The sequence below is a fragment of the Rhinichthys klamathensis genome, unplaced genomic scaffold (assembly GCF_029890125.1).
Source record: "Rhinichthys klamathensis goyatoka isolate OS25496 unplaced genomic scaffold, OSU_Roscu_1.1 h1tg000066l_1, whole genome shotgun sequence".
Lineage (NCBI taxonomy): Eukaryota > Metazoa > Chordata > Actinopteri > Cypriniformes > Leuciscidae > Rhinichthys > Rhinichthys klamathensis.
The window spans coordinates 1333045-1357518 of NW_026606609.1; the positions used below are offsets into that span (position 1 = coordinate 1333045).

The 24474-nt window shown below is 37.9% G+C and overlaps 1 protein-coding gene across 2 annotated transcripts in view; it reads right to left on the bottom strand.

Moving 5' to 3' along the window:
- lama5 (laminin, alpha 5) overlaps positions 1-24474 on the bottom strand; it is an 80781-nt gene that overhangs the window by 7551 nt on the left and 48756 nt on the right. For both annotated transcript variants that reach the window (XM_056250026.1, XM_056250025.1), the window contains exons 24-65: positions 23860-24002; positions 23685-23788; positions 23437-23590; positions 23160-23323; positions 22662-22776; positions 22471-22568; positions 20860-21052; positions 20560-20686; positions 20333-20472; positions 20116-20231; positions 19072-19283; positions 18791-18992; positions 16629-16773; positions 15455-15595; positions 14844-15005; positions 13265-13369; positions 13063-13146; positions 12694-12924; positions 12139-12252; positions 11810-11940; positions 11511-11591; positions 9732-9946; positions 9532-9632; positions 9270-9453; positions 9037-9177; positions 8096-8247; positions 7863-7973; positions 7656-7767; positions 7367-7537; positions 6577-6773; positions 6287-6403; positions 6040-6194; positions 4841-4982; positions 4601-4700; positions 4365-4478; positions 3466-3651; positions 3235-3377; positions 2313-2495; positions 2007-2143; positions 1754-1907; positions 292-434; positions 35-197 (exon numbers count right to left, since the gene is read on the bottom strand). In XM_056250026.1, the coding sequence (XP_056106001.1) occupies positions 35-197; positions 292-434; positions 1754-1907; positions 2007-2143; positions 2313-2495; positions 3235-3377; positions 3466-3651; positions 4365-4478; positions 4601-4700; positions 4841-4982; positions 6040-6194; positions 6287-6403; positions 6577-6773; positions 7367-7537; positions 7656-7767; positions 7863-7973; positions 8096-8247; positions 9037-9177; positions 9270-9453; positions 9532-9632; positions 9732-9946; positions 11511-11591; positions 11810-11940; positions 12139-12252; positions 12694-12924; positions 13063-13146; positions 13265-13369; positions 14844-15005; positions 15455-15595; positions 16629-16773; positions 18791-18992; positions 19072-19283; positions 20116-20231; positions 20333-20472; positions 20560-20686; positions 20860-21052; positions 22471-22568; positions 22662-22776; positions 23160-23323; positions 23437-23590; positions 23685-23788; positions 23860-24002 (6083 nt within the window). The remainder of the gene's footprint in view (positions 1-34; positions 198-291; positions 435-1753; positions 1908-2006; positions 2144-2312; positions 2496-3234; positions 3378-3465; positions 3652-4364; positions 4479-4600; positions 4701-4840; positions 4983-6039; positions 6195-6286; positions 6404-6576; positions 6774-7366; positions 7538-7655; positions 7768-7862; positions 7974-8095; positions 8248-9036; positions 9178-9269; positions 9454-9531; positions 9633-9731; positions 9947-11510; positions 11592-11809; positions 11941-12138; positions 12253-12693; positions 12925-13062; positions 13147-13264; positions 13370-14843; positions 15006-15454; positions 15596-16628; positions 16774-18790; positions 18993-19071; positions 19284-20115; positions 20232-20332; positions 20473-20559; positions 20687-20859; positions 21053-22470; positions 22569-22661; positions 22777-23159; positions 23324-23436; positions 23591-23684; positions 23789-23859; positions 24003-24474) is intronic.

Consider the following 24474-nt stretch of genomic DNA (forward strand, 5'->3'; position numbering starts at 1 on the left):
ATTCACGAATCACACAAAAGACAAGAAGTCTCACGTCTCTTTGGAACGACAGCAGAATGCCGTTTTGCGAGACGAGTTTGACATTCTGCTCAAACACACGGTCGTCCTTCAGAGTTTCGAACAAAACCTCAACATAGCCTGATCCATCAAAATACACTCCATCAACTGTCCATTCAGGCGTGTTGGATGGCCTCTTCCTGTTTTAACACATGAAGGGATTTTACAAGGAATGCACTCTCACAAAGAGTTAACAGATTATATCCTTCAATAAACAAATAAAACCCCTCTGACCGTGAACAAGGGAGGTCAGTGTTGGTGTTCATTTGGAAGGTTTCCTCAAAGTTATAGAGGCTGATTAGTTCTTCGTTTAGACTTAGCAACTCCAGGCAGCCCTTGAAGAAGTTTGAAGATGTTATGTTCAGGTCCACAGGAGGCTGTGAGTGTTTGAGAGAGACAAACATGGAGATTGTGAGATTTTACAGATAATTCTTGCTAGAGATGCACTAATATTAAAATTCTTTATGACAAGGATAAGCTGATATTTAGCGTCATTGTATTGTAGATTTCTCTGGTTAAATACAAAATGAAAAAACACAATGATTCATCTAAAAATGCTACAAGTGAATTTAGGTATCTTAAAAATATAATGTACAGTATGAAAAAAATAGATATTCAGTTTTAGATTTGCTAAAGATTTAACAGAGTTTTTTTTTTACTCTATTACTGTAAGCTAATTTTTCCTGTAAGCTATTTTTCCTTGCCACTGTAACATTTGGCTTGCTTAAGTTAATATTCAGTAATATTATTCATTTGACTGCACTGACACTATCAGATGAGAACAAAACTTGAACTGAATTGAGCTGGATGATGACACTATTGTCTCCTGTAGAGATGCTTTACAGCTGAATTATGCAATATTAAGACTGTTATTTTCCCGTTTATTATAGCAATTTTTTTTAACTTCTCTGTATTGTATAAAGCGCTATATAATAAATGTGACTTGACATTAAATTATAAAGTATTTTTAAACATGAACTCTAAGTGAGTGTTAGATGCTGGCATATGTAATCTCAGTTAAAAAACAGGGTAAATTATTAAATATCCAATATTGACCGAAAACAATAAATGAAAATATATATAACATCGGCCGATAAATCTTATGGTACCATTATATTCGCTACCATTCAAACGTTTGGGGTCGGTAAGATTTCATAATGCTTTTGAAAGAAGTCTCTTATGTTCATCAAAAGTAAAACTCTGAAATATTATTACATTTTCAAAAAACTGTTTCCTATTAGAATATAACTCTAGAATATAATATTTTGAAAAGTACTTTATTCCTGTGATCAAAGATGAATTTTTAGTCCAGTCTTCAGTGTCACATGACCCTTCAGAAATCATTCTAATATGCTTATTTGATTCTCAAGAAACATTTCTTATTTCAGGATTCTATGATAAATAGAAAGTTCAAAATAACAGCATTGATTTGATTTTAAATCTTTTGCAACATTTTAAATGTCTTTACTATCAATTTTGATCAAATTAATGAATCCTTGCTGAATAAAAATATTTAATGACTAAAACAAATACGTTTGAACGGTAGCATATATAGTGCATCATTTAAAGGTTATAATTTATAACCTTTATATATAGATGGTTACTACGGTGTTTGCTTATTGGCCCAAGTCAAAAGTGCCCAATCCCGAGTCTCTATTCTATTCCGCTCCATAGATAAGTGTTCAGCATTACTCACACTGAAAGTCCTGGGATAACCTCCGACATAAAACACGGTCTCCTCAGCTGGCAGGTTGAGCAGGCCATTTTCTCCTCCTGCCTCCATGATTTGTTTAACTGTTTTTGTGCCTTCTGAATCTGTGGACATTGCCATCTGACCATACTGTAGAGTCCTGAACACACACAATACACAAATACAGTAGAAGTGTAAAGGAAATACAGCTAGAAAATAATGTGATGTGTGTCGGTATGATGGTGTGCATGTTTCCCACCTCTCCAGGACGAGTTTGTTGAAGTATTCACTATTCACGCCATCAGTCATTAGCACCTGTGCTGTATCCCCTCCCACATTAAAGTACCAGTGCAGCATTGTTCCTTCCAGCATCATTGCCATATAGTCCTTACTTGACTATAACACATATACAGCCCAGACGCTTGTGTTTATATTCAATTATACATGTGTGACTTAAAACAGCTTTAAAATAATAATAGAATAATACATGCAAAATATCATAAAGCTCAATTTGCATAACATACAAAAGGTACGAATCACTGTTAGACTGAGGAAGTTGGCTTACGTCTTTGTTTCCAAGGTAGAAGACAAACTGGGGTTTGGTGGTTTCGGTTTGCCGTCGTCTACGAGCGGCACGTGGTAGCTTGATGTACATTTGTAGTGATGAATAAGCTGCCAGGTCGGCCACGTTACTGGGCCTCCTCACTTGTACTCCTGACTTACCATTAAACTGCATTGACACGGTCACCTGAAGGAGGACAGTCGAGTCATTCCCTGTAGCAACACTTTATGGAGTACTGAGAAAACTTTAGCATCTTGTAGAGCTGCACAATTAATCATTAAAAGATCGGGATCTCGATTCAAACACCCACGTGATCTTATTCCGAAACAACAGCGATTCGTCTCTGACTATTAAACCTTTGACAAGTACGATCACAGCGAACATTCAGATCTGTGCTGGCGCTGCTGGTGATCCAGAGAGAGTTGTTGTCATGTAGGTATGAAACGGCTTTACAAACAGTCTTTTCAACCACACAGTATCGTTATTTCTGTGTTACAGCAATTCAAATGATCACAGAAGTACTGGGATAAAAGTTTATAGTTCAGATACAAACACTGATGTCTACAGTAGTGATCAAAATAGAGTAAATCACCTTGTAAAGTAAATTGACACTTCAAATAAAGATCGATTGCATCGTTACACCAGTAGGTGGCGACAAGTGACTTTTAAATGTATCTGCCGTTGAATCATTCAAGAGATTCATTCAAAAACACTCTTTATAAGTGTCTTTATAAGTGAGTCACTGAATCATTCAAATGAATAAATTATTTTTAAATAAACTGCAGCTATTAGCATTTTGTCAGAACCTCTAGTGACGTTATTTTGTTCAGTTGTCCAATCAGAATCGTGGGAGAATTGTGATGTCTGTTTTAAACAATTGTGATTCTCAATTTATCCAGAATCCACTTTTTTTGAAGAGCTGTACCTTGTTGGCGGCGTTGCGAGCCTTCTCGATGAGCTGGCGGATCCTCTGGATGCTGTCGGAGATGTTGGACGGCTGAAATGAGGTGTTCTGCAGACGATCCAACTTCTTCATCAGCTGAGGAAGAGTGTCGCTCAGTGCCACCACTGCAGGAACATGGAAACACATTGGACTCTATGTGAAAGCCAGGTCAAGGTCACACATGCTCACTCACAAACGCTCACTATCACACACCTGACTTATTGGCGTCACTGAGGGCTTTGTTGATATCGTCGCTGGTGGCGTTGGAGTCTCCGTACTGCTTCTGCCATTCCTCCAGCTGCTTCTGAATTGGAGCCAGCGCATTGTCAACATTAGCCATCGTGTTGTTAGCCTGCTCCACTGCACTCTTAGCTGCTGTGATGTCGTTCGCTATGTCTTCTGAAACATTTCAAACACATTTCAACAACATTTAGGTCATGGTTTTGATTTAATAAAGCTAAACTTCTCTCGAAAGACTCAAATATATACACTAGCGTTCAAAAGTGTGGGGTCAATAATACTTTTGTTTTTAAGAAATAATACTTTTAGTCAGCAAGGAGGCATTATATTGATCAAAAGTGACATTGATAATTACATTACTAATTGTTTTAGTACTTTAGACATTAATAATGTTACAAAAGATTTCAAATAAATGCCGTTATTTTGAACTTTCTATTCATCCAAGAATCCTGAAAAAAAGTTTCCATATTATTTCCACTAAAATATTAAGCGGCACAGCTTTTTTTAACAATGATAATAATCAGAAATGTTTATTGAGCAGCAAATCAGATATTAGACTGATTTCTGAAGGATCATGTGACACTGAAGACTGGAGTAATGATACTGAAAATCTAGCTTTGACATCACAGGTATAAATAACATTTGAAAATATATTCAAATAGAAAACAGATATTTAAAACTGTAATAATATTTCACAATATTACTATTTTAACTGTATTTTTGATCAAGTATATGCAGTCTTGGTGAGCATAAGAGACTTTGTCCAAAAACATTTTACCAACCCCAGCATTTTGAATGGTAGTCTATTTATTTAGCTTGTTATTAGTTAGGTCACAATGGACCTTGGAAGACTAAGGACTTTGACCTCTGACCTCGGCTGAAATTAAGATTATCCTGAATGTTCTTTAGGTCTTGCAGCATCTTCTCTTTCTTCTTTTCAGCATCTTGCAAACCTTTCTGTACGGAGTCCACACGTGGCTTTAAACCTGACAAAGATATAGTATAGGCCAACATTAAACAGAGGTTCACAACAACAAAGATGTACCTTAATAGAAGTGTGCAAAGTGGCGCTTAGATCCAGATCCAGAGTAGAGTTTGCTGTTCTTACTTTGACTGCTGTTATTCAGTTCCTCTGCTGCCTTCACAAGCTCAATACTCTTATTCTTCAGTGCAGCAGCTTGTAGAGGCAGGTCTTTGTCCTTTATGTTCTAGATCATATCAAAAAACAATACAAATCTAAATGTATAAGTGTTTGTATTCATGTTTAAAGAGTAATTAAGATGGATTAATAAAGGTTGCGGTGATGTGCATGGAGTGTGTGTGTGTGTGTGTGTGTGGTTGACTGTACCTCCAGAGCCTCAGTAGAAGCTTCATTGGCTTTCTTAGCAGCAGTCTCAGATTCCAGTATACTGTTTATAATGTTAGTGTACGCGCGAGATGCGTTCAAAGCACGCTGTATGAAACCGTCTTGATTGGAGCCAGATATTAGACTGCACAACAACAAACACATGACCATAGGGCAATATTACATTTTAAAAAACATTCAACATGTTAGAAGAGGTCACATCAGAGAATACAAGTATGTCCACAATATATGGCCATGCCGATATTGACTAATACCAAAGACTTTAGATATACAAAGACAGTGCACTCATATTACTATGAATGAGAGAAAGTGCAACGTTCAATATGGCACAATGAATGCTTTGGCAATTATGGCAATTTTGTTATTGACTAGAACTGTGCTGAAATTGTAATCAATGCACTGTATAATTTTATTTCAGTTTATGTCCTTTAATGCATTTTTTTTAATTAATCATGGCCATTTTTGTTACTTTCAATTATTTTTAAAAATTATCATTACTTTTGTTTTCTGTTTTTATGTCTGTGTAAAGCACTTTTAAGTGATCAATGTGTATGAAATGTGTTTTATGAATAAACTTGTTTTATGTAAATGTATAAAATAATTACATAAAATATTGTGTAAAATAATTGTTGCACTTCAGCAACTTTGTGGTTGTCTCCTTTGCTACTATTATGTAAACAGGCATTGCACTGGGCATCAGAGTGCTACTATCAGACTGATACTAGCCCCAGAATCTTTTAGTTTTCAACTAAAAATGGAAAACTTTTTATGTGTTTTGGCCATTGATTTACATGACATTGGCGTTTTGGGGGCCTGAAAATGCAAACTTACGAAAACGTTTCAACGGTTTCAAAGTGCACGTTTTTGAAAATGATGCCATTATTGTCAAAGTGTAAACTACAAAAAAGTGAATTTGTGAAAACGGTGATGTCATGCGCATACGTATTACGTGTTTAGGCGCATAGTGTTTCCTTACAAAGTGACATCGCCAACTACTGGCCTGGCAGCAGAATACAGCGTTTTAAGTCATTTTTCTGGGATCCGTGTGAACGGGGATCATTTTGACAATGTTGTCGTCAGTACACAAAAAAATTGGAAAAACTTTTCTATTTTAGTACATCATTGTTGTGTTAATGTGCCCTAAAACCCCCATATAAGTTGACCATACATGGATCACACACCTGGAGAGATTCTTGGCGAGCTGGTCCAGCATTTCAGCGTGTTTCTCTGCAGCCTCCACCAGGGGAATTTTTTTGGCGGATGGAGCGTACTTCTGCACCTTCTCAGCTAAGGGCTGTCTCGCTCCGTCCAACTGAGCGGCCAGACGCTCATAGTCCTGATAGCATGAACACAGCATACAGAGACAGCATGCATGTGGTCAGTGAGGCTCTTTTATGGTAAAAACAGAAATGTTATGATTCTACATACCTCTTTGGAGTCCTGGAGCATGGAGAGCAGGTCGTTGACCTGGGTCACATCATCCTCTGCCATCTGCTTCAGGTCCTCCACCTCCTTCTGCTTCTCACGCAGGTTATTTATTATTTTCTAGAAAAAAAAACAATGATGTTATTTTGAATTGAATTGCAAAGCAGTAAATAGTTGCAAATCCATCTAAAATCTATATGCAGATTCCTATGAATATGATGTGTGGCCAATTCAACAAAAATTCCAGAATTTTTCCAAATCCTGGGTGCGTGTCCAAGTGTTTGAATGATTACCTGAACCTCCTCCATGCGTTTCTGGTTATTGTTGTTGGCTTCTACGGTGTGTGCGGTGTTGTTGACGGCCTGATTCAGGGCATCTCTCAGGTCCATCAGCTGCTGATTGAACTGGTTCAGTTTGTTTTTGATGTTCTCCGCCACAGCTTCATTATTTACCGTCCGGTTTGCAACCTCATTTTTCACACGATCTACCACTACAGAGAGACAGCAACTATAAAGGACAAGGTCTATCCCCTTTAAACACAGTAAAAACACGTAGCACATATAAATGTGAATACAAAAGTGTCAGCTTTTTTTTTTAAGTAGTCTAGATACAATTTTTTCAGTAACACTTTATTTGAAGCCTTTATGTATAATGGATTATAAAAGTATTCCTAATGTACGCTGTTACGTGTGATATTATTTTTTCATAAATAATTGTAACCAAACTTAAAAGGCTTTATGATATTAGCAGATTCCTTGTTATCTGAATATGGTTGTTTGTGATGTGTTTGTAATGCATTATACTTTCTAAAAGTGTAACAGTGAATAGATGAGTATTATAATGTATTATAACTGTGGTGAGATGCATTACATGGCATAATTAATGCATTAAAAATACTTTTATTATAATGCATTATATATAAAAGGCTTTAAGTAAAGTGTTTCCCATTTTTCCAATCCAACATTAAGTACTTAAAAATGATTATAAGCTTCGAAAGGTTATAAAATGATCAGTTAAATGTTACACAATAAAATGAAAGAGGCTGAAATTGGTGAACATTTCTTATAGACTCCTGTCACTCACACTTGTTGGCTCGTTCCAGCTCATTTCCTGCTTGTCTCATCTGGAAGTCAAAGCCCCTGAAGCGCATGTCTCTGAGCATGGACTCCACCTCTGCTATCTTTCCAGCCAGATCCTTGTCATCGGTCACCTTGGTCTCATTCTGTGCAGTCCGGTTCACCTGCAGTATAATGTCTGTGCAGATGCAGAAAAGTTGTCAGTTGAATGTAGCAGTAATATTTAAGTATAAAGGGTAAATGTAATAAGACTGGGCTTTTTTTCAAGTATCTGCTCTACTTTGTCACATTCCCACCTTGCACACCTCCCATGATGCCTTTGATGAATCCAAGCAGGTCTTGTGCTCTAGTGTGTGTGGAGTTAGTGTTGTCCTCTAAAGCATCTCCTTTCTTTTGCGTGACCGAGGCCTAATACACAGACACACAGTCAATATGGTCAAATGGTTTTATAGTCCCTTTGGTTTGAAAACAGAATAAGTTGATCTGATGGTATGTCGTCACACCTTCTCCTCTAACTCTTTAATATCCGAGTCAATGACTTGCAGCTCCCCCTCCAGCAAATCGGCCCGGTTCCTGCTCTCATCCAGAGTGCTGTTGTAGTTTGTTATGGCATTCTGTAGCATAAAATTATAGTTGGTTATAATTATAATATTACACAACTAAAATTTAAAGTGGGGCAAATCCTAAAATGTAAAAGCTGAGAGAGTGTTTGTGTCTGAAAGAGAGAGAGACTCACGGCAATGTCCTCCATAGATGCATTGAGGCGGTTTAGTTGAGTCCAGGCCATTGAGCTGGCATTGAGGCTGGTCAGCTGATTGGCGACGGACTGATAAAGCTGGTTTATCTTGTCCAGATCCTCCAGCAGAACCATCACACAGCTGTCACAGGCTAAATACATAATGCGCAACAATCATTTGATCATCATTCAATCACATCTAATGAGTGAAATGAACTGTGTGCAACCCACAAAAATATTGTTTACTTTGCCTTTGTATTGAAAGAGTGAATTAATTAATGAGTGAGCAAATTAATTATTGACTCAAAGAATTATTCAGCTATTGAGTGAGTGTGTATATACACACTACCATAGAAAAGTTTGGGGTTGGTAAGATTTTTTAATGATTTTAAAAGAAGTCTTTAATGATCAATAAGGCTGCAATAATTTTATCAAAAATACAATAAAAATATAATATTTAATATAATATTATGAAATAGTATTACAATTTAAAACAACCATTTTCTATTTGAATATATTTTTCAAATGTATTTTTTCCTGTGATCAAAGCTGAATTTTCAGCATCATTACTCCAGTCTTCAGTGTCACATGATCCTTCATAAAATCATTCTAATATTCTGATTTGCTGCTCAGTAAACATTTATTTTTATTATCAATGTTGAAAACAGTGTGTTGTTGCATATTTTTGTTAAAACTGTGATACTTTTTTCTCAGGATTCTCTCATTTATTTGAAATAGATATCTTTTTAATGTTATAAATGCCTTAACCGTCTGAGCAATTTAATGCATCCTTGCTGAATAAAAGTATTAATTTCTTTTGAAAAATGTCTTACTGACCTCAAACTTTTGAACAGTACTGTAAAAAATGAGTGAGCAAAATGAATGAATGCATGCATATGTAAGTGAATGAAGTGTGTGTTGTCCAGTGAAGCAGTACTCACGCTGACAGTGCACATCTGCTCCATGTTGCACTAGAACACTGTGTTGACTGAGACATGTGTCACACTGCTTCCCTGTCAGACCCGTGGTGCAGCGGCACTCTCCTGTGCGAGGGTCACAGCGACCTCCCCTACACTCACACTCTACAGACCACACACACACACACCCCTCATTAAAATCAACAGATCATGTGTAATATTTCCTCCTGTTGCGTGTATGTGTGCTTTAGACTCACTCTTACAGCCATTGGGGCTGTAGTCCCAGTAACCTGGAGCACACTGGCGGCAGTTCGGCCCATTGACCCCAGGCCGACAGGCACACGAGCCGTTAGCAGGGTCACATGGCTGAACCAACGCCGCTGCTGCTTCACAATCACACTTACGGCAGCCAGTGCAGGAATCAAAGCCAAATGCCCCATCCTAAAAAACAAACAAACATTATAACCATCAACTACTGTGACAAAACAATAAATAGGCTAAAAAGATAAGCAGACATACCTCACAGCTGTCACAGTGGGATCCCAGCACTCCAGGCTTACAGTGGCACTGCCCGGTGTGAGGGTCACAATGTGCAGTGCCACAAGGAGAACAGCTGCATCCTGGGTAGTGCAGTTGGGGGAAAAAACACAATAATGAGAACACTTTAAACACCTTCCAGATGACAGATGTGCATTAGAGTATATATAAATTTGCCTTACGGGTGCAGTTCTTGGCTGTGATGGCATCACCGTAGAAACCAGGGGCACAGATTTCGCAGTGCGGCCCGGCGGAGTTGTGCATGCAGCTCTGACACTCGCCTGTCAAAGGGTGGCAGTCGCTGAACAACATGTTGGAGTCTGAGTTTCCATTGCAGTTGCACGGCTGGCATGTGCTGCCAATCACCATTGGGTTTCCATAGTAACCTGGTGCACACCTGCATTATGTATAAAATTAGTAATTTAGCGATTTTCATTTATGATTTTCAAGTCGACTGTAATTCATTATTTAATAACAATAATAGTAATAATAACGTATTATTTTTAAATTTATAAATGATAAATTATTTTATTTAATAGAATACATGTATAATTTATACATTTTTTATCATTTTATTTAAATGGTATTTTTATTTTAGGGCTGTCAAGTGATTACATTTTGTTATCTAATTAGTTATATGACGTGCTGATCAATTAATCTAGTTAATCACAAATTAATCTCACATCAAATTTAGCTGAGAAATTACCCACAAAAGATCATGTAAAGTCATTCTTGTGTTAAATGAGAAAAGCATCAAATAGCCATTACAAAAAGTGGCTTCAGAAAGAAATATTTTATTTGATTCAAGAGAATTTATTGTTTATTGCAGCTCAGAGGTGGCATGAATTACACTGTAATAGCAATTATAAATATATATATATATTATATATATACACAGTGATTAGCATAAGTGAACACACCCATGCTAAAGTTGACTAAAAAGAAGAATAGAAAATCATCTTTTGGAAATTGATCTTAATGCCTTAATTAAAAAAAAGAAGAGGAAAACTCCAACCTTTAAGGACACCAATTTTCTTTGTGAATGAATAATGTATTGTAAATAAATAAATGTTCTTCCTTAAAATACAGGGTGCATACGTCAGGACACCCCTATGTTAAATTCCCATAGAGGCAGGCAGATTTTTATTTTTAAAGGCCAGTTATTTCATGGATCCAGGATACTATGCATCCTGATAAAGTTCCCTTGGCCTTTGGAATTAAAATAGCCCCCTATCATCACACCCTTCACCATACCTAGAGATTGGCATGGTTTTATTTCAGTTAGCCTAATAGCTGGTTTGATTTGCATTGAGAGATGATCTTATGGAAAGTACCCCATGCCAATCTCTAGGTATGGTGAAGGGTATGTGATGATGTGGGACTATTTTAATTCCATTTTAAGGCCAAGGGTGTGTTCACTTATGCTAAGCACTGTATATATTTATAATAAAATTATATATTAAAGGGACAGTTCATCATTTACTCTCCCTAATTTCGTTTCACACATGTATGACTTTCTTTCTTCTGTGGAACACAAAATAGATTGTGTTTTTTCCACACAATCGAAGTCAATGGTAAGTAAAGGATGGCAGAATTTTCATTTTTAGGTGAACTTTCCCTTTCATGGGTTTTTTATTAATATGGAAATATTAAGTTATTTTATTGATGAAATGATACTCTAAATAAGAAACTAGAGCTGCCAGTAGCCAGTAGGTGACAGTTGAGTCACTGAGTCATTCATTCATTCGAATCATTCAAATGGCTGATTCATTCAGGAGTGAAGTAAATGGCTCTCTTGATGAATGGCCTTTACATGCGCTAATAATAAGTAAATAATTAAAACTAACATGTTAAATTGACAACCCTATTTTATTTTTATTTATTATTATTATGAATAATAATAACATTTATAAAATAATAAAAATGATTATTGATTAATAGTGGATGTTTCATAACTGTACCTTTCACACTTGGATCCAGCATAGCCAGGCATACACAGACACTGCATATGCTTGGGCTTCTCCACACAGCGGATGGCAAAACTGATAACAAGATCAAACAGACAAACATCCTTTACTCTGAGAATGAGGGATGCTGGGATATCCAGCGCTGAAATCAGCTATTTTTATGGGGTTAAAGACAAAGAAACCAGGAAGAAACTGCACAAGCAAATCAACAGAAGAAAAACTAAGAAAAAAAGGTTCGAGAAGAACAGGAAATGGTAAATTAGTGTTCCAGATGATGAAAAACGGGCACTGACTTGTTTGAAGCCACTTGCAGCGGGCAGGGACAGCTGGAGCAGGACACCGCATGGCCATCAACTGTGTTGTTACCGTGAAAACCGCCCTGGCACTTCTCACAATGGTTTCCAGCGGTATTGTGGCGGCAGTTCTGTGTATGAAGAGTTAAACTTTCATCTAATACCTAATTATAGATCTGAGTTCTGCTCCGACATCCATTTATGGATTTACAACTTTGTTTTCCATGAAGTTTGACATTTTACTATACCCAGTGGAATATGCAACAGCAATATATTGCCCATGTTGATGTCTCATGTGATTTATATATGACTTAGTGAGCTGAACTCACCACACATATCCCAGAGCCATCCAGACACTGATCAGAGTGACTGTTACAGTTGCAGGGGACACACTTCCCGAGGAACAGCCCTTTAGTGTCTCTGTAGTAGCCTGGAGCACATTGCTGAGAGGAGATGAAGAAATGAACATGTTAAATGGATAGTTCACCCAACAATTTGTCATCATTTACTCACCCTCATATTGTTCCAAACCTGTATTTTTCTTTCTTCTGCTGAACACAAAAGAAGATATTTCACAGAATGTTGTTAACCACACAGTTAACGGTAGCCATTGACTTTCATATAATTTTTTCCCTAATATGGAAGTCACTGGTTCCCAACATTCTTGAACATATCTTGTTTTGTGTTCAACAAAAGAAAGAAGTGTGGAAGGACTCTTACATAATGCATCAATACAGAACTTTTCCGGCAATATTACTTTATTCCAGCATTATTAAACAGCCAAAGCTGCTTTTTTGGCATATCCACACAGAACCTCTAATAAGCATTAAATCAAAGTATAGAAGTGATTGTATAAATTCCTTGTTTTTGTTAAAGCACACTACCTGACAGGAGTCTCCTAGATAGTGTCCTGGGCACAGACAAATTTCAACGTTGTTGGCATGTCGACCAGAGGGCAGGTTCTCTGCCGCCTCCAGCACAGCAGCGTGCAGCGACACGGACTGGGCCGACTGAGAGTGCAGCGCTCTGATCTGCAGGGACTCCAGCGCCACCAACACCATCATCAACTCCTCACGGGACACAGAGTTCCCAGTCTGAGCGTGCCTGAAACTCTCCTTTAAATGAGAAAGAGGAAACTCGAGTCACAACAACTGAGCATTTGTGGAATTATTTTGTACACACGCATACAAACAATTCAGTGTATGTCTGAAGACCATATTTTTTTTTGTAGTGTTTGTTACTAATTTCCTCACTTCAACCAGGTGGACGATCCCCTCATGAGGGTCTTCAGGAGAGGAATACTCTCTTTCCATGTACACAAGAGTCATCTGATTCCCCTGCACACACACAGACATACACATACACACACAAAGATTTTCAGTTACGCTCAACTTCAACTTTATGTAAAGATTCGAAATAAACTTGACAGAGGGAGAGTCTATGCTGCTCTGGTACCTTGAGTATAATGTCTGGCCGTGTGGTCTCGACAATCAGAAAAGCATCACCTCGCATCGTCTGGGTGTGCAAGCGGTAGCGCAGATAGCCTCCGTAGGACGACACCTACACATGCAAAAGAGAACACAAAATCAGAACCTATTATGCTTTCTTACATTTTCAACTTTCTTTGTGTAATGTTGCTTTTTGAGCATGAAAAAGGTCTGCAAATTTACAAGCACAAAGTCACTCCAAATAGTAACTCACTCTAACAGTAAGCACTCCCTAAAACGCATCGATTGTAGTATTCTTCCATGAACGAACACGTCACAATATTCATTATTTAAAGGAGTAATGAACTGCATTTTTTTATTATTTTATAGCGTTTCCTGGGGTGAACTTATAATGTCAGTATGATTTTTACATAAAAAATTGTCATAGTTTAGAAATAAAAGGTCATTTTCTACCCTAATTTTAGCCCTCTGATTTGAACGCTCTGTTTTGAGGGGCGTGTTTGCTGTGAGAGTTCAGTGTAAATTCCCACTGCTGTGATTGGCTAACATCTTTGCATATGAAAAAAATATTACATGTGGAACTCTCTTGAAATCTTTTACTGCTTTTTTACTATTACAGCTGTTGAGATTAACTAATCGTGAAAAGTGTTATATTTAGATCTACCCCCGTCGCAACTCGATTTCTGCACTCTCTTTTATCATAACTAACAGTGCAAACACGATGTAAAAAAGAGATTCATTTTGCAGTGTAGACAGTATCATTGATTATAACGGGAGTTTTGGTAAAAGTCCAGAACTCAGTCACTGATAAACTCGCGCTGATTGATTGACAGCTCAAGCGATTCACTGGCTGTTGCATTAATGTCGGGTCCATATCTTACAGTAAAAGTCTGTTTGCAAAGCCTGCGCCGAAATTGCGCCTGATTTACCAAAGAATCCACAGTGAAATGTACCGAACAAACAAATAAAGCTCTACTGAGACATCCAATCCAATCACAACACAATGGTCCAGCCAACCAATCAGAGCAAACTGCACTTTTCAGAAGGAGGAACTAAACAAAGCATTACTGACACACTGGGAGGAGAGGTGCTGTAATAATGTAAAATATGTGAAAAATAATGTTTTTTTGAACATTCAAGCATGAAGACCTATTCTAATAGACCCAAAAACAAAATCAAGACTTTGAAAAAGGGAATAATATGGCCTCTTTAAGACAATAATTCCTGAGTCAACAAAAAACTGCACTAAGCCTGCATTTAATCTCGGCATCAACATTTAGCACCAGACCAAACAAGGTGTGCGTGAGTTATCAGATTATATTGTTTATCTGTCCCTTATGTTTCCTGTAGCTTTAATGTGAGCTATCTGATGGAGATTCAGCTGTCTGTCTGGCCCCTTACTGTCTGACCGCCGGCTAACCCATAAGCTTGGTTGAAACATATGTTACTGCAGCTGCCATGACGTCACAATATAGGGATGAGAGCACCTTTAAAGTCTAGGTATAGAAGATCAGAGCACAGGAATGCATGACCGAATTTGTCCTGCTCTTCACTACTCTGAATATCACGAATTGTTGTGGACTCACTTTATCGCCGAGGTAAGTGCGGGGAGCGTGCCAGTGCAGGTCCTGAGAGACGTCAGGTACATCACTCAGATCCGCCTCCACCAGATCTTGATCGAGATACGGGGACACAGGCACTTCCTGTCTGTCACTCCTCAAAAGTACCCAGCCAGCCATGTCCATGATCTGTAGATCAAAGCAAAAATATCACTAAAATTTTACACCAGTCAGTAATTACATTGATTTAATTTTTTTCAAACCTCCATTACACAAAGGTTCACTGAAAAGAGTGATAACAAGCAGTTCAAGCTAATCACATTTCATATATTGATTCTGTAACTGATACAGTGAGTTCATTCAGTGAAAGATTTGGAATATGCGAGTCTTTTTTAAACAAATCATTAAAAGAACCAGCTTATAAGGGTCATCTGTAAGTAAATCAGACTACACTGGTTGCGCTGTATGTTTGTTTTTGCGTGTAGCCAGTGACGACAACTCAACAGACAGATGGTAAAATATGATTACTATGACACTGTAGTGTGGCTGGAGATTCAATGGTAGTGTATATGTTCATGTATAAAGGTGAATGGATTCATTATTTGTTAAACAACAGGTCTTTATCTTTAGGACAGTACCTCACTCCTCCGTTTGTCAGAGCTGCGGCAGCGGTCAGTGGCTCCAAAGCAGAAGCACTTGGTGCAGCCTTTAGCGTTAGTGGGGTCCAAATGAAACGTTCCCAGTTTGCACTGGTCACAGCGAGCCCCTTCCACATTTTCCTGAGAGGGATGACACATCATTGATATAACAGAGAGGATGAGAGAGCTCACATAGGGCCCTATTTTAACGATCTGAAACGCAAGTGTCAAAGCGCAAAGCGCAAGTAACTTTGTGGGCGGATCCCGGCGCTGTTGCTATTTTCCCGGCGGGATAAATGCCTCTTGCGCCTGGCGCAAATCTAAAAGGGGTTGGTCTGAAGTAGCTTCATTATTCATAGGTGTGGTTTGGGCGTAACGTGAAATAAACCAATCAGAGCGTCATCTCACATTCCCTTTAAGAGCAGGCGCGCTTGTTCTAAAGCGGATTCCTATTATAACGGCGGATTTGCCAGGCGCGCGCCAGGAGCGGTTCACAGCCGAGGAGAGCAACGTTCTCGTCAGGGCCGTAAAACACAGAGAAGTGACATTGGTGATGGAGAAACCCACCCAAATTAACTTCTGTTAAACAAGCGTATGATAATTTGGGTAAATGTGTAAGCTACATGTATGCTTTTATTATAAATTGTCTATCTATCTATCTATCTATCTATCTATCTATCTATCTATCTATCTATCTATCGATCGTAATAATGTATGATTTGAAAAAATGAAAACTGCTGCTAGATGAGAGAATCAAAGTGTATGCGCGTTGTGCACACGCTACATTGATTATGGCCAAGCATGCGCCCTTAAAATAGCATAATGAACAACGCGCAACGCGCCACTGACTTTAGACTAGGTTTTTTCTGGTCAGTGGCGCAATTGTTTTATAGAACAGCAAAATAGCATGAGGAAAATTTTGCGCCGGAACACGCCTCCTCTTTGCGCTGAACCGCCCCGGGGAGCGCAAGTGTATTTCTTAGTTAACCGACGTGTGTCTGTGGAGGGAAAAGTCCGCTTTGCGTGGGTGCAAAATAGGAATGATACATGCGTCAGTGTACAAAGTCATTTGCGCCGAGTGCAAGATAGGGCCCTGAATGTTTTGAGAGAAAACGGATATATAAATTAATTCACAAATGATATACTGTAGGTGCAGAAGGAGAGGAAGAGCAACCTTGCATAAACAGCGTCCGGTGAAGGAGTCACACACATCTATCTCAGTTCCTGCCTCGTTGCAGTCACATGGTCTGCAGTTGGGGTATCCATAGAAACCTGGGCTACATCTGTCACACTGACGGCCAACAATGTTGTTCTTGCACCTGTGGAGAGAGTAATGTGCTTTGGCATGGTGCAAATAGCATGAAGTATGTAGGTATGTGTTTTCAGTGCCAGCTGACACACTAGGATGGCCTGTAGTTCCTACTCACGTCTGAATGAAATGTGACAATGTCCTGTGGAATTCAACAAAACTAATTGCCAAACTTATTGTGAGCATGTGAAGACCCAAAATATGGGGATTGTACTCAACCAGACCCAGTCCAAATAACAAGATCTTGGCTTTGCCCTAAGGGACGTGACACACCAAACCGACGTTAAGCCATCAGCCAATGTTGGGCCATCGGTGAGCATCTGTTGGGCTAGTTTTTGTGGTGTGTTCCACACGTCGCCTCTAGTCGGGATCATGTCGGAGGGAGTTTGTTACCACTGATATTGATAACCACTGATATAGACAGTTATTTCCTTACACGAAGGCGCCGAACGCACATGCTAGTTGACAGTCGCCTGTAGTCTTTGCGCTGTGTTCAAGCGCAGCTTTTTGGCCAAGAGGCAGCCGACGTGAGGCAACAACACAGCCAGCTCCTTTGACGTAGTCTTGGTGTGTCACACTCATAGTCTTAAAACTTTCTTCCAACTATACCTAAGCAAACGGCCAAAGTTATTTTCCATTTATCCAGTTATAGTTAATGAACATGACCTCAATGGATGACGCATGAACAGTTATAATTTATGACATTCTCTCAAAGTACAGGGATGACTGGTGAAATTCTGCAGCTCACAGTCACTGGAGCTCAAATCCCAAATCCTATTTTAAACACTGCCTAATGAGGAGACGGTGCGGCCAATAGACTGAAATAAAACCTCCTAAAAATAAATACCTCTGGAATTCCTGCACTTAAGCCTTATTTAGACAGTATTGTTATAACCAGAGACAGTGGTTAATAATATCAGTCCTTCAGGCAGTGCTTCACAGAAAAAAAGGTTTGGCTCAGGCGTAAAAGCTCAGTTGTAAACAATCCATTGACTCCATTCCAATCCAAATGACTCGACTTCAAACACCAGACACGTTTAGTCTCACAAATATTATGAACTTGTCCATGGCATATTTCACCCCGAAATCAAAAGAACAAATTACAATGGTCCTATTTTCCATTGGACTATTATTTCTTTTTTCATTGTACAATTTTTTATATATAAAAGGAAGCACATTTTTACAAAATTTCATTTTACTCATTCAGTAGTTCATAGAGATGAAACGGTTAGCCATGCTGCCTATAAATTAAGAGATTGAGTACGGTATTCGACTTAAGCTATAAGCTTAAAATGAATGCATCCTGGATACTTAAACTAAAACTGGAACTACAACTAAAATGAAAACCATTAAAAAGCGTTCTCGTTCAACTGGGGAAAAAATTGAATAAAATAAAAATAAATATTAGAGGTAAAACTTAAACTTAAAAACTTAATTAAAAATGTTGCCTTGGTCTCTAAATGAAATAAAATAAGTTTAAGTCAAAGTACAAAATTTACTAAAACTAAAGATTAAAAATAAATTAAAGCTAAATAGAAATTAAGAAAATTCAAATGATAAATACTGTAATAGTATAAACATGTTACTATAATAACACTGATAGATATGAGTAATTAACATATAATATAGGTATAAGGAAACAGTTAACTGACTTAACTGTCATGAAAATAATGTCACAAAACAAAAAGTCCTGATGGTCTAAAAATAGGCTTGTTCACACAAAATACAATTTCTTATTGATTTTGGGGTGGAAAAAATTTTGAGAGACTCAAATCAAATGAAACCATTTGAAAATAAATCAACCATTTAGAATTTATAAGAAAGCAAGAAACAGATTTTGCATGCAAACTTCAATTGCATTAAAACATGTTTGAAAAAAAACAACAGCTCAAAACAGACATTCCTTAGGCAGACTGAGGCAAATTTAAAATCACAAATTCATAAATGTTCAGATCCTTAAAAAAGTCATCCTCGTGAGTAGCATGGCCATAACGTAGTATATGTGTGTGTGCCCTGCTGTGCTGTACCTGCACTGGCCGTTGTGTGTGTCACAGCTGATGTCCAGTGAAGTCACTCCAGGCCTGGAGCAGTTGCACACCTCACACCCCACCAGAGGATGGCAGCCAAACGTCTGGGGTTCACAGGCGACACATTCCGGCAGAATGGTCCGTGGAGGACAGATGCACTCACCCGTGACAGGCTCGCACAGACGTGTACCGCAGTTACATGCTAGAGAGAAAAGGAAACAACATCATCCATGGATCAATCAATCAATGCATCGTCCCACCATGTGGCTGGTGTTACTCACGCCTGCAGTTGGGGAAGCCGTAGTATCCCGTGGCACACTGGGAACAGTCTCGGCCAATCACGTTGGGTTTGCACTTGCACTGTCCACCAAAGGTCTCGCAGGTGTCGCTCTCCGCACCCACCTCGTGACATCCGCAGGGCACAGCACCGTTATTAAAGAACGCAGACAGAGACACGGCCGAGCTACGGCAGAATGCAGAGGCTGTGGAAGGGCTGAGAAGAGAGAGGGAAAGTTAGGAATGAGGGTACTCTGATAATGTTATTATAGCAGACAATGTGCATGAACGATAAATATCCACACCATGTTGGTCGATATTATTTTAAGGTATTGGCATCAGTTGTTTTTGCATATTTAATTGTGTCATTTTCTCTGTTTTTCCTTTTAAATATTTTAATTGTCTAAATTAAAAAACTCTAAAAACACTAATATTTTAACAATACTGTTAAATAATCTTTAACAAATCTCAAAATAAATATATATATATTTTCATATTGTACATTATAATGTTTTGATGCCTAAATTCACTTGTAACTGTTATTTTAGTATTATTTATGTACTATTATTTATTTCACTTTTAGTTTAAGGTTTAGTCATTTTGTTATGTGCTTTTGTAATTTTTATTATTTTTTTGTTTTTTTTAAATATTTCTCTCTAGCTTTAGTTTATTTTTATTTCAGTTTTAGTAATTTCAGTACTTAAACATATTTATTTCAGTTAGTTGCCAAGTAAACATTCTCATTTTCATTTTCGTTTTTTATGTTTAAGTTTTTAACTGGAGTGCATTTTTGCTATTTCAGCTTTAATCACCAAATACAATTCTTAGTAGTTTCAATTTTAATTAACACTTTAATTAACAATTAATATTTTTTTAATGTTTATATTATATTTAATGTATATATTTTTCATCCATATATAAAAATAGCCTATAATTGAAATATTTGTCATTCATTGTTGCCTATTTTAGGCCATAGCATGAAAATGATTATCGGTCTAAACTTTTGTATATATGCATCCATACATATTTTAAATTTAGAAGTGTCATACTTGATGTAAAAGCTGTTTTGTCCACAGTTGCTGATGAAGTCGTAGGATTTGTCCAGAGGCTCCTCAAACAAAAAGCTGGAGCTGTAAGTGCTCTCTGGCACCACTAGCACATAGTCCTAATACACAAACACAAGAGAGTGTAGAAGAGTCATTGTTATTACCATTCTTGAACACAGAATTAAAATAACCTTTAATACAATTTCATAATGTCACTCACCAGCCACAGTGTCTTCCTGTCTGGAACACGCAGGGTCAGGATGACCTCGTGGTCCGTCACATCCAGGATGATCTGGTTCTCTGACATAACAACACTACGGCAACCATAACCATGGGGACAAAAGGATGCGTTGACGTGGCCTGGAAAACAAAGAGTGACCATTAATAAAACAAATATTTGTATTGCTATAACAGAAACTCAATAGTGTGCATCTGTTTAATGCTCACCCTGCCATATGCGTCCTCCGTTGATGTAGACCTGGACATTGTAAGTTGGATGAAGGGGCTGATGGTAATGCAGGATGAACACGTAACGGCCCAGTGCATGTACACGTGTTGAATACACCACAGCATTCTGGGAAATCATGCAGACAAATTAACATTAGAAGAGTTTTTATCAACATTCAAGAATCAGAAAGAGATGACCTAGAAGACAAGAGGCACAGGATGGATAAATGGAGGTTCATTTAAAGCAATAAACGGTAACAGATTTTGGACAGCAATGAGAGTGTAATGGGCTTGATGTACCTGATTAGGGTCCAGAAGCACGTGTTCACTGTTATCAGCTGCGGTTGGCGGCCTAGAGGTTATGGGTCTGTCTGCATAAAGGGAGGGATCGGGGGCTGAAGCCAGAATTTGCTCCGGCGCAGAAGAAGCCTGACCCTCTTTTAGGACCAGAGACTGAGGAGGATTCTGGAAACGAGACGGGATGCAGGAGCCGCTGGACAAAAAAGAATATAAAACTTGACGATCATTACTACTTATAACTGTAGCATATTCATATGTCATGTGTCAAAAACTGGCAGTATTCAATGACAGGTCAGTGCTAAGGCAAAAAAATAAATAAAAATAATAATAATAATAATAAAAATAAATAAATAAAATAAAATAAAATAAAAAATAAAACCAGGTCCCATGGTTCGGAGCGCATGTGATTCGCAGATTAATTGCGAAGATTAACCATCACAGAGTGAAAGTTTATAATTTGCATATATTTCTGAGTTTTGCCGATTTAAACATTTAGGTGATTTTAAACCATTCAAGCGCAAGGAGACACGAAAGAGAACTCAATTCGGTGTTTGCACACTCCTATCTGTGCGCACAGGCACACACAGAGATCCGTGTCTCAGACAGGACGCGAACACTGAATCGAGCTCTTTCACGTCTCCTTGCCCTTGAAATGAAGGTGACTTTAACAGACAAATAAACATAAAATTATCTTAAAATATTTAAGTATTCTCATAAACACAGTCGATATGTCTAAATTGAACCTAAACAGTTGAGAAAGAAATTGGATGTGTATCATTAAATTGGATCCGTGCATTAGGTCTTAAAGTGACAGCAGCCTAATATACCTGCTGCTGTCTATGCCATTAATGTTATTTACATTTATATTTATGCATTTGGCAGACGCTTTTATCCAAAGCGACTTACATTGCATTTCAAGGTACACATTTACATTCTTATCACTTTTTGCTTTCCCTGGGAATCGAACCCATGACCTTGCCAACAACGCTCTACTGTTTTAGCTACAGGAAAGCTGTTAATCAAACAACAAATTAATTCTGTACCTGATTACTACTGATAGACCTTACTTTATTTGTAACTTTGTTATATAGTATACATTTCTGTTTGTAATTTGTGTAGTTGTTCTTATTTTATTACTGACTATTCACTTGTCTTACAATGTAATATTTTTGTAATATGATAAAAAGTTGTACACCCAAGTGTCCACACCAAAATAAAAATAAGATAAGAAATTAAATCAAATAAATCTACAAAAGAAGTGTTTGATTGTAGAAAAGTTAGAAAATGTTCACACCCGAAAATTTAAGATAAAATAAAATAATAATAAATAATAAATCCTAAATTAAATAATCTAAAATAGAGAGTAGTAAGTTATAACTAAATAAAAAATTAAATAAAAATAATAAAATAAATTCCAAAATGAAATGATCTACAATACAAAAGAGTTAGAAAAGTTCTGCAACACAAAATGTATGATAAAATAAAAACTAAAAAGTGTAATCCCGCATGATGCAACAATCAAAAAGTCAAAGTCAAAAATGGTTTCAAATTAAACAATCAAAATGTTTGATTGAAGCTGTACACGATTCACAAGATGTATGTGTTAGTCACCTGTCCGGAGAGAAGTGACCGTGTGTGCTGATGCAGTGAACTCTGGGCTTCAAGTACTCCATGGTGAACTGAGCACGAGGGACGAGGAACACTTTGTGCTGGAGGGGAAATACAACACACTTGTAAATGCCATTATTACAGTGGACAAAAATAGCTTTTATGGTTGAATTCAAGCAGACAAGCTCTCTCACAAGGAAGAAACTACTTCTTCTATCGGTGGCGATAAGCTGGATATCAGCCTCTTCGGACAGAGTGAAGACCGCCACGCGCTTCATGTCATCTACAGACACTGCACGGCACAGGAAACTACACACACACATAATAAGAGACACAGAATTCAATCAGCAAATGTAGAAAAAAATTATGAAAAAAAGACCTACTGGACAATTAAATGGGACGTGAAAAATTGTTGTGGCTGTGATTTTACATTAAAACAATAAATATGACTCATTTCACATGCAAAATGGCTATTCAATCATAAAAGAGGTCATGTAGAAGTTATAAAGGTATAATATCAAAAACAGCATGTTTAATTCAATGGGTCAGAGAGAGAGTGTAAAATATAGACCTCAGGGTAAAATCCTAAAATACTACAAAATTACAGTATATGACCCATTCAAGTTGAGAGTGAAAATCTGAAGCACAAAAGAGCAGGTTGAACAGAAAAGGCAATCGTTGCAACGTCACACCTGTATTTGCAGTGGAGCAGTGTGATTTGCTCTTGGTGAGTGGGTTCACCCGGAGAGTTGACAGACACAGTGAGTGTTTGAGGGGCTTGATCTTCACTGGCGTACTCGACCACCAACACGTACTCTCCAGGGACAGGAACACGACCACGCAGCTGAACGTTCATCTGAACACACAGATGGGATTTTATTCATAACGTTCAAACATTCAAATATTAATTCAAGTTAAATTCACAACTTTGATTGTAAACATAGCTATTGTTTCAACCTATGTGCTTACATCATTGCCACTGCAGATGGCCATGCTGGGATGGCGAGGTGTGATCTTTTCAGTTTGGCAGGGTCTAGGCAGGTGATTATCAAACCTGCAGCTGGCCTCATTACAGGAGATGGACGGGAACTCATCCAGAGACAGATACATGTACTGCAGACAGCTAAACACACCAAAAAACAAATTACCTCAGTCACATTGCACATAAACAGGTATACACATGACATATACACACAAAAAGTAACTGTACTACTGACTTCTGACTTGCGCTCTGTGTGTTGCTGTATGAACAGGGTTCAGTCACTTGAAGTTGCAGGATAGGAGCCTCATAATAGGCACTGGGCAAAAGCACCAGGTAGTCCTGCAGAGAGAAAGAGACACAGAATGTGTGTCCAGCGTTTGCTCATAATAATGTTTAAGAGGTGGTCCTACCAGCAGAATGCCCTCCGCCTCAATGATCACAGTCCAGGTTCCCGGGTTCAAGACGAATGGCTCCACAAAACTGTTCTGAGGCACGTTCACAAATGTGGGTTCTGAACTGGGTGCAAAGACGATCTGTTTAGACTGCTCAGAGCCTGCAAAGAGAAGGAAGGAGATCTAATTTATGGGTATGGAGTCACCGCATTTAATGAATGACTAAAACAGTACATGTCTCTAAAATTTGTTAAGAAGTTACATATTTTTTATTCATTATTAATATTAATATATTAATTATTGTACTAAAAGTAGTTCATGTAAAATGAGAAAGCTGTCATTTACTCATATAGACGTTTTTTTATTCAGTGGAACAAAAGGAGAAGTTTAGCAGAATGCCCCAGCTGCTCTTTTCCATACAATAAAAGTAAAAGGGGAAAGATGAATCCTAATAAAGTCAGAAAATCAAAATTAAAACATTAGAAATGGTGAACGGGTACGTTTACACAACAACGATGTACTAAAAATGGAAAGGTTTTTCCTTTGCGTTTTTCCTCGTACAGACGGCAACGTTGTCAAAATTATCCCTTTTCACACGGATCCAAGAAAACGACTAAAAACGCTGTATTCTGC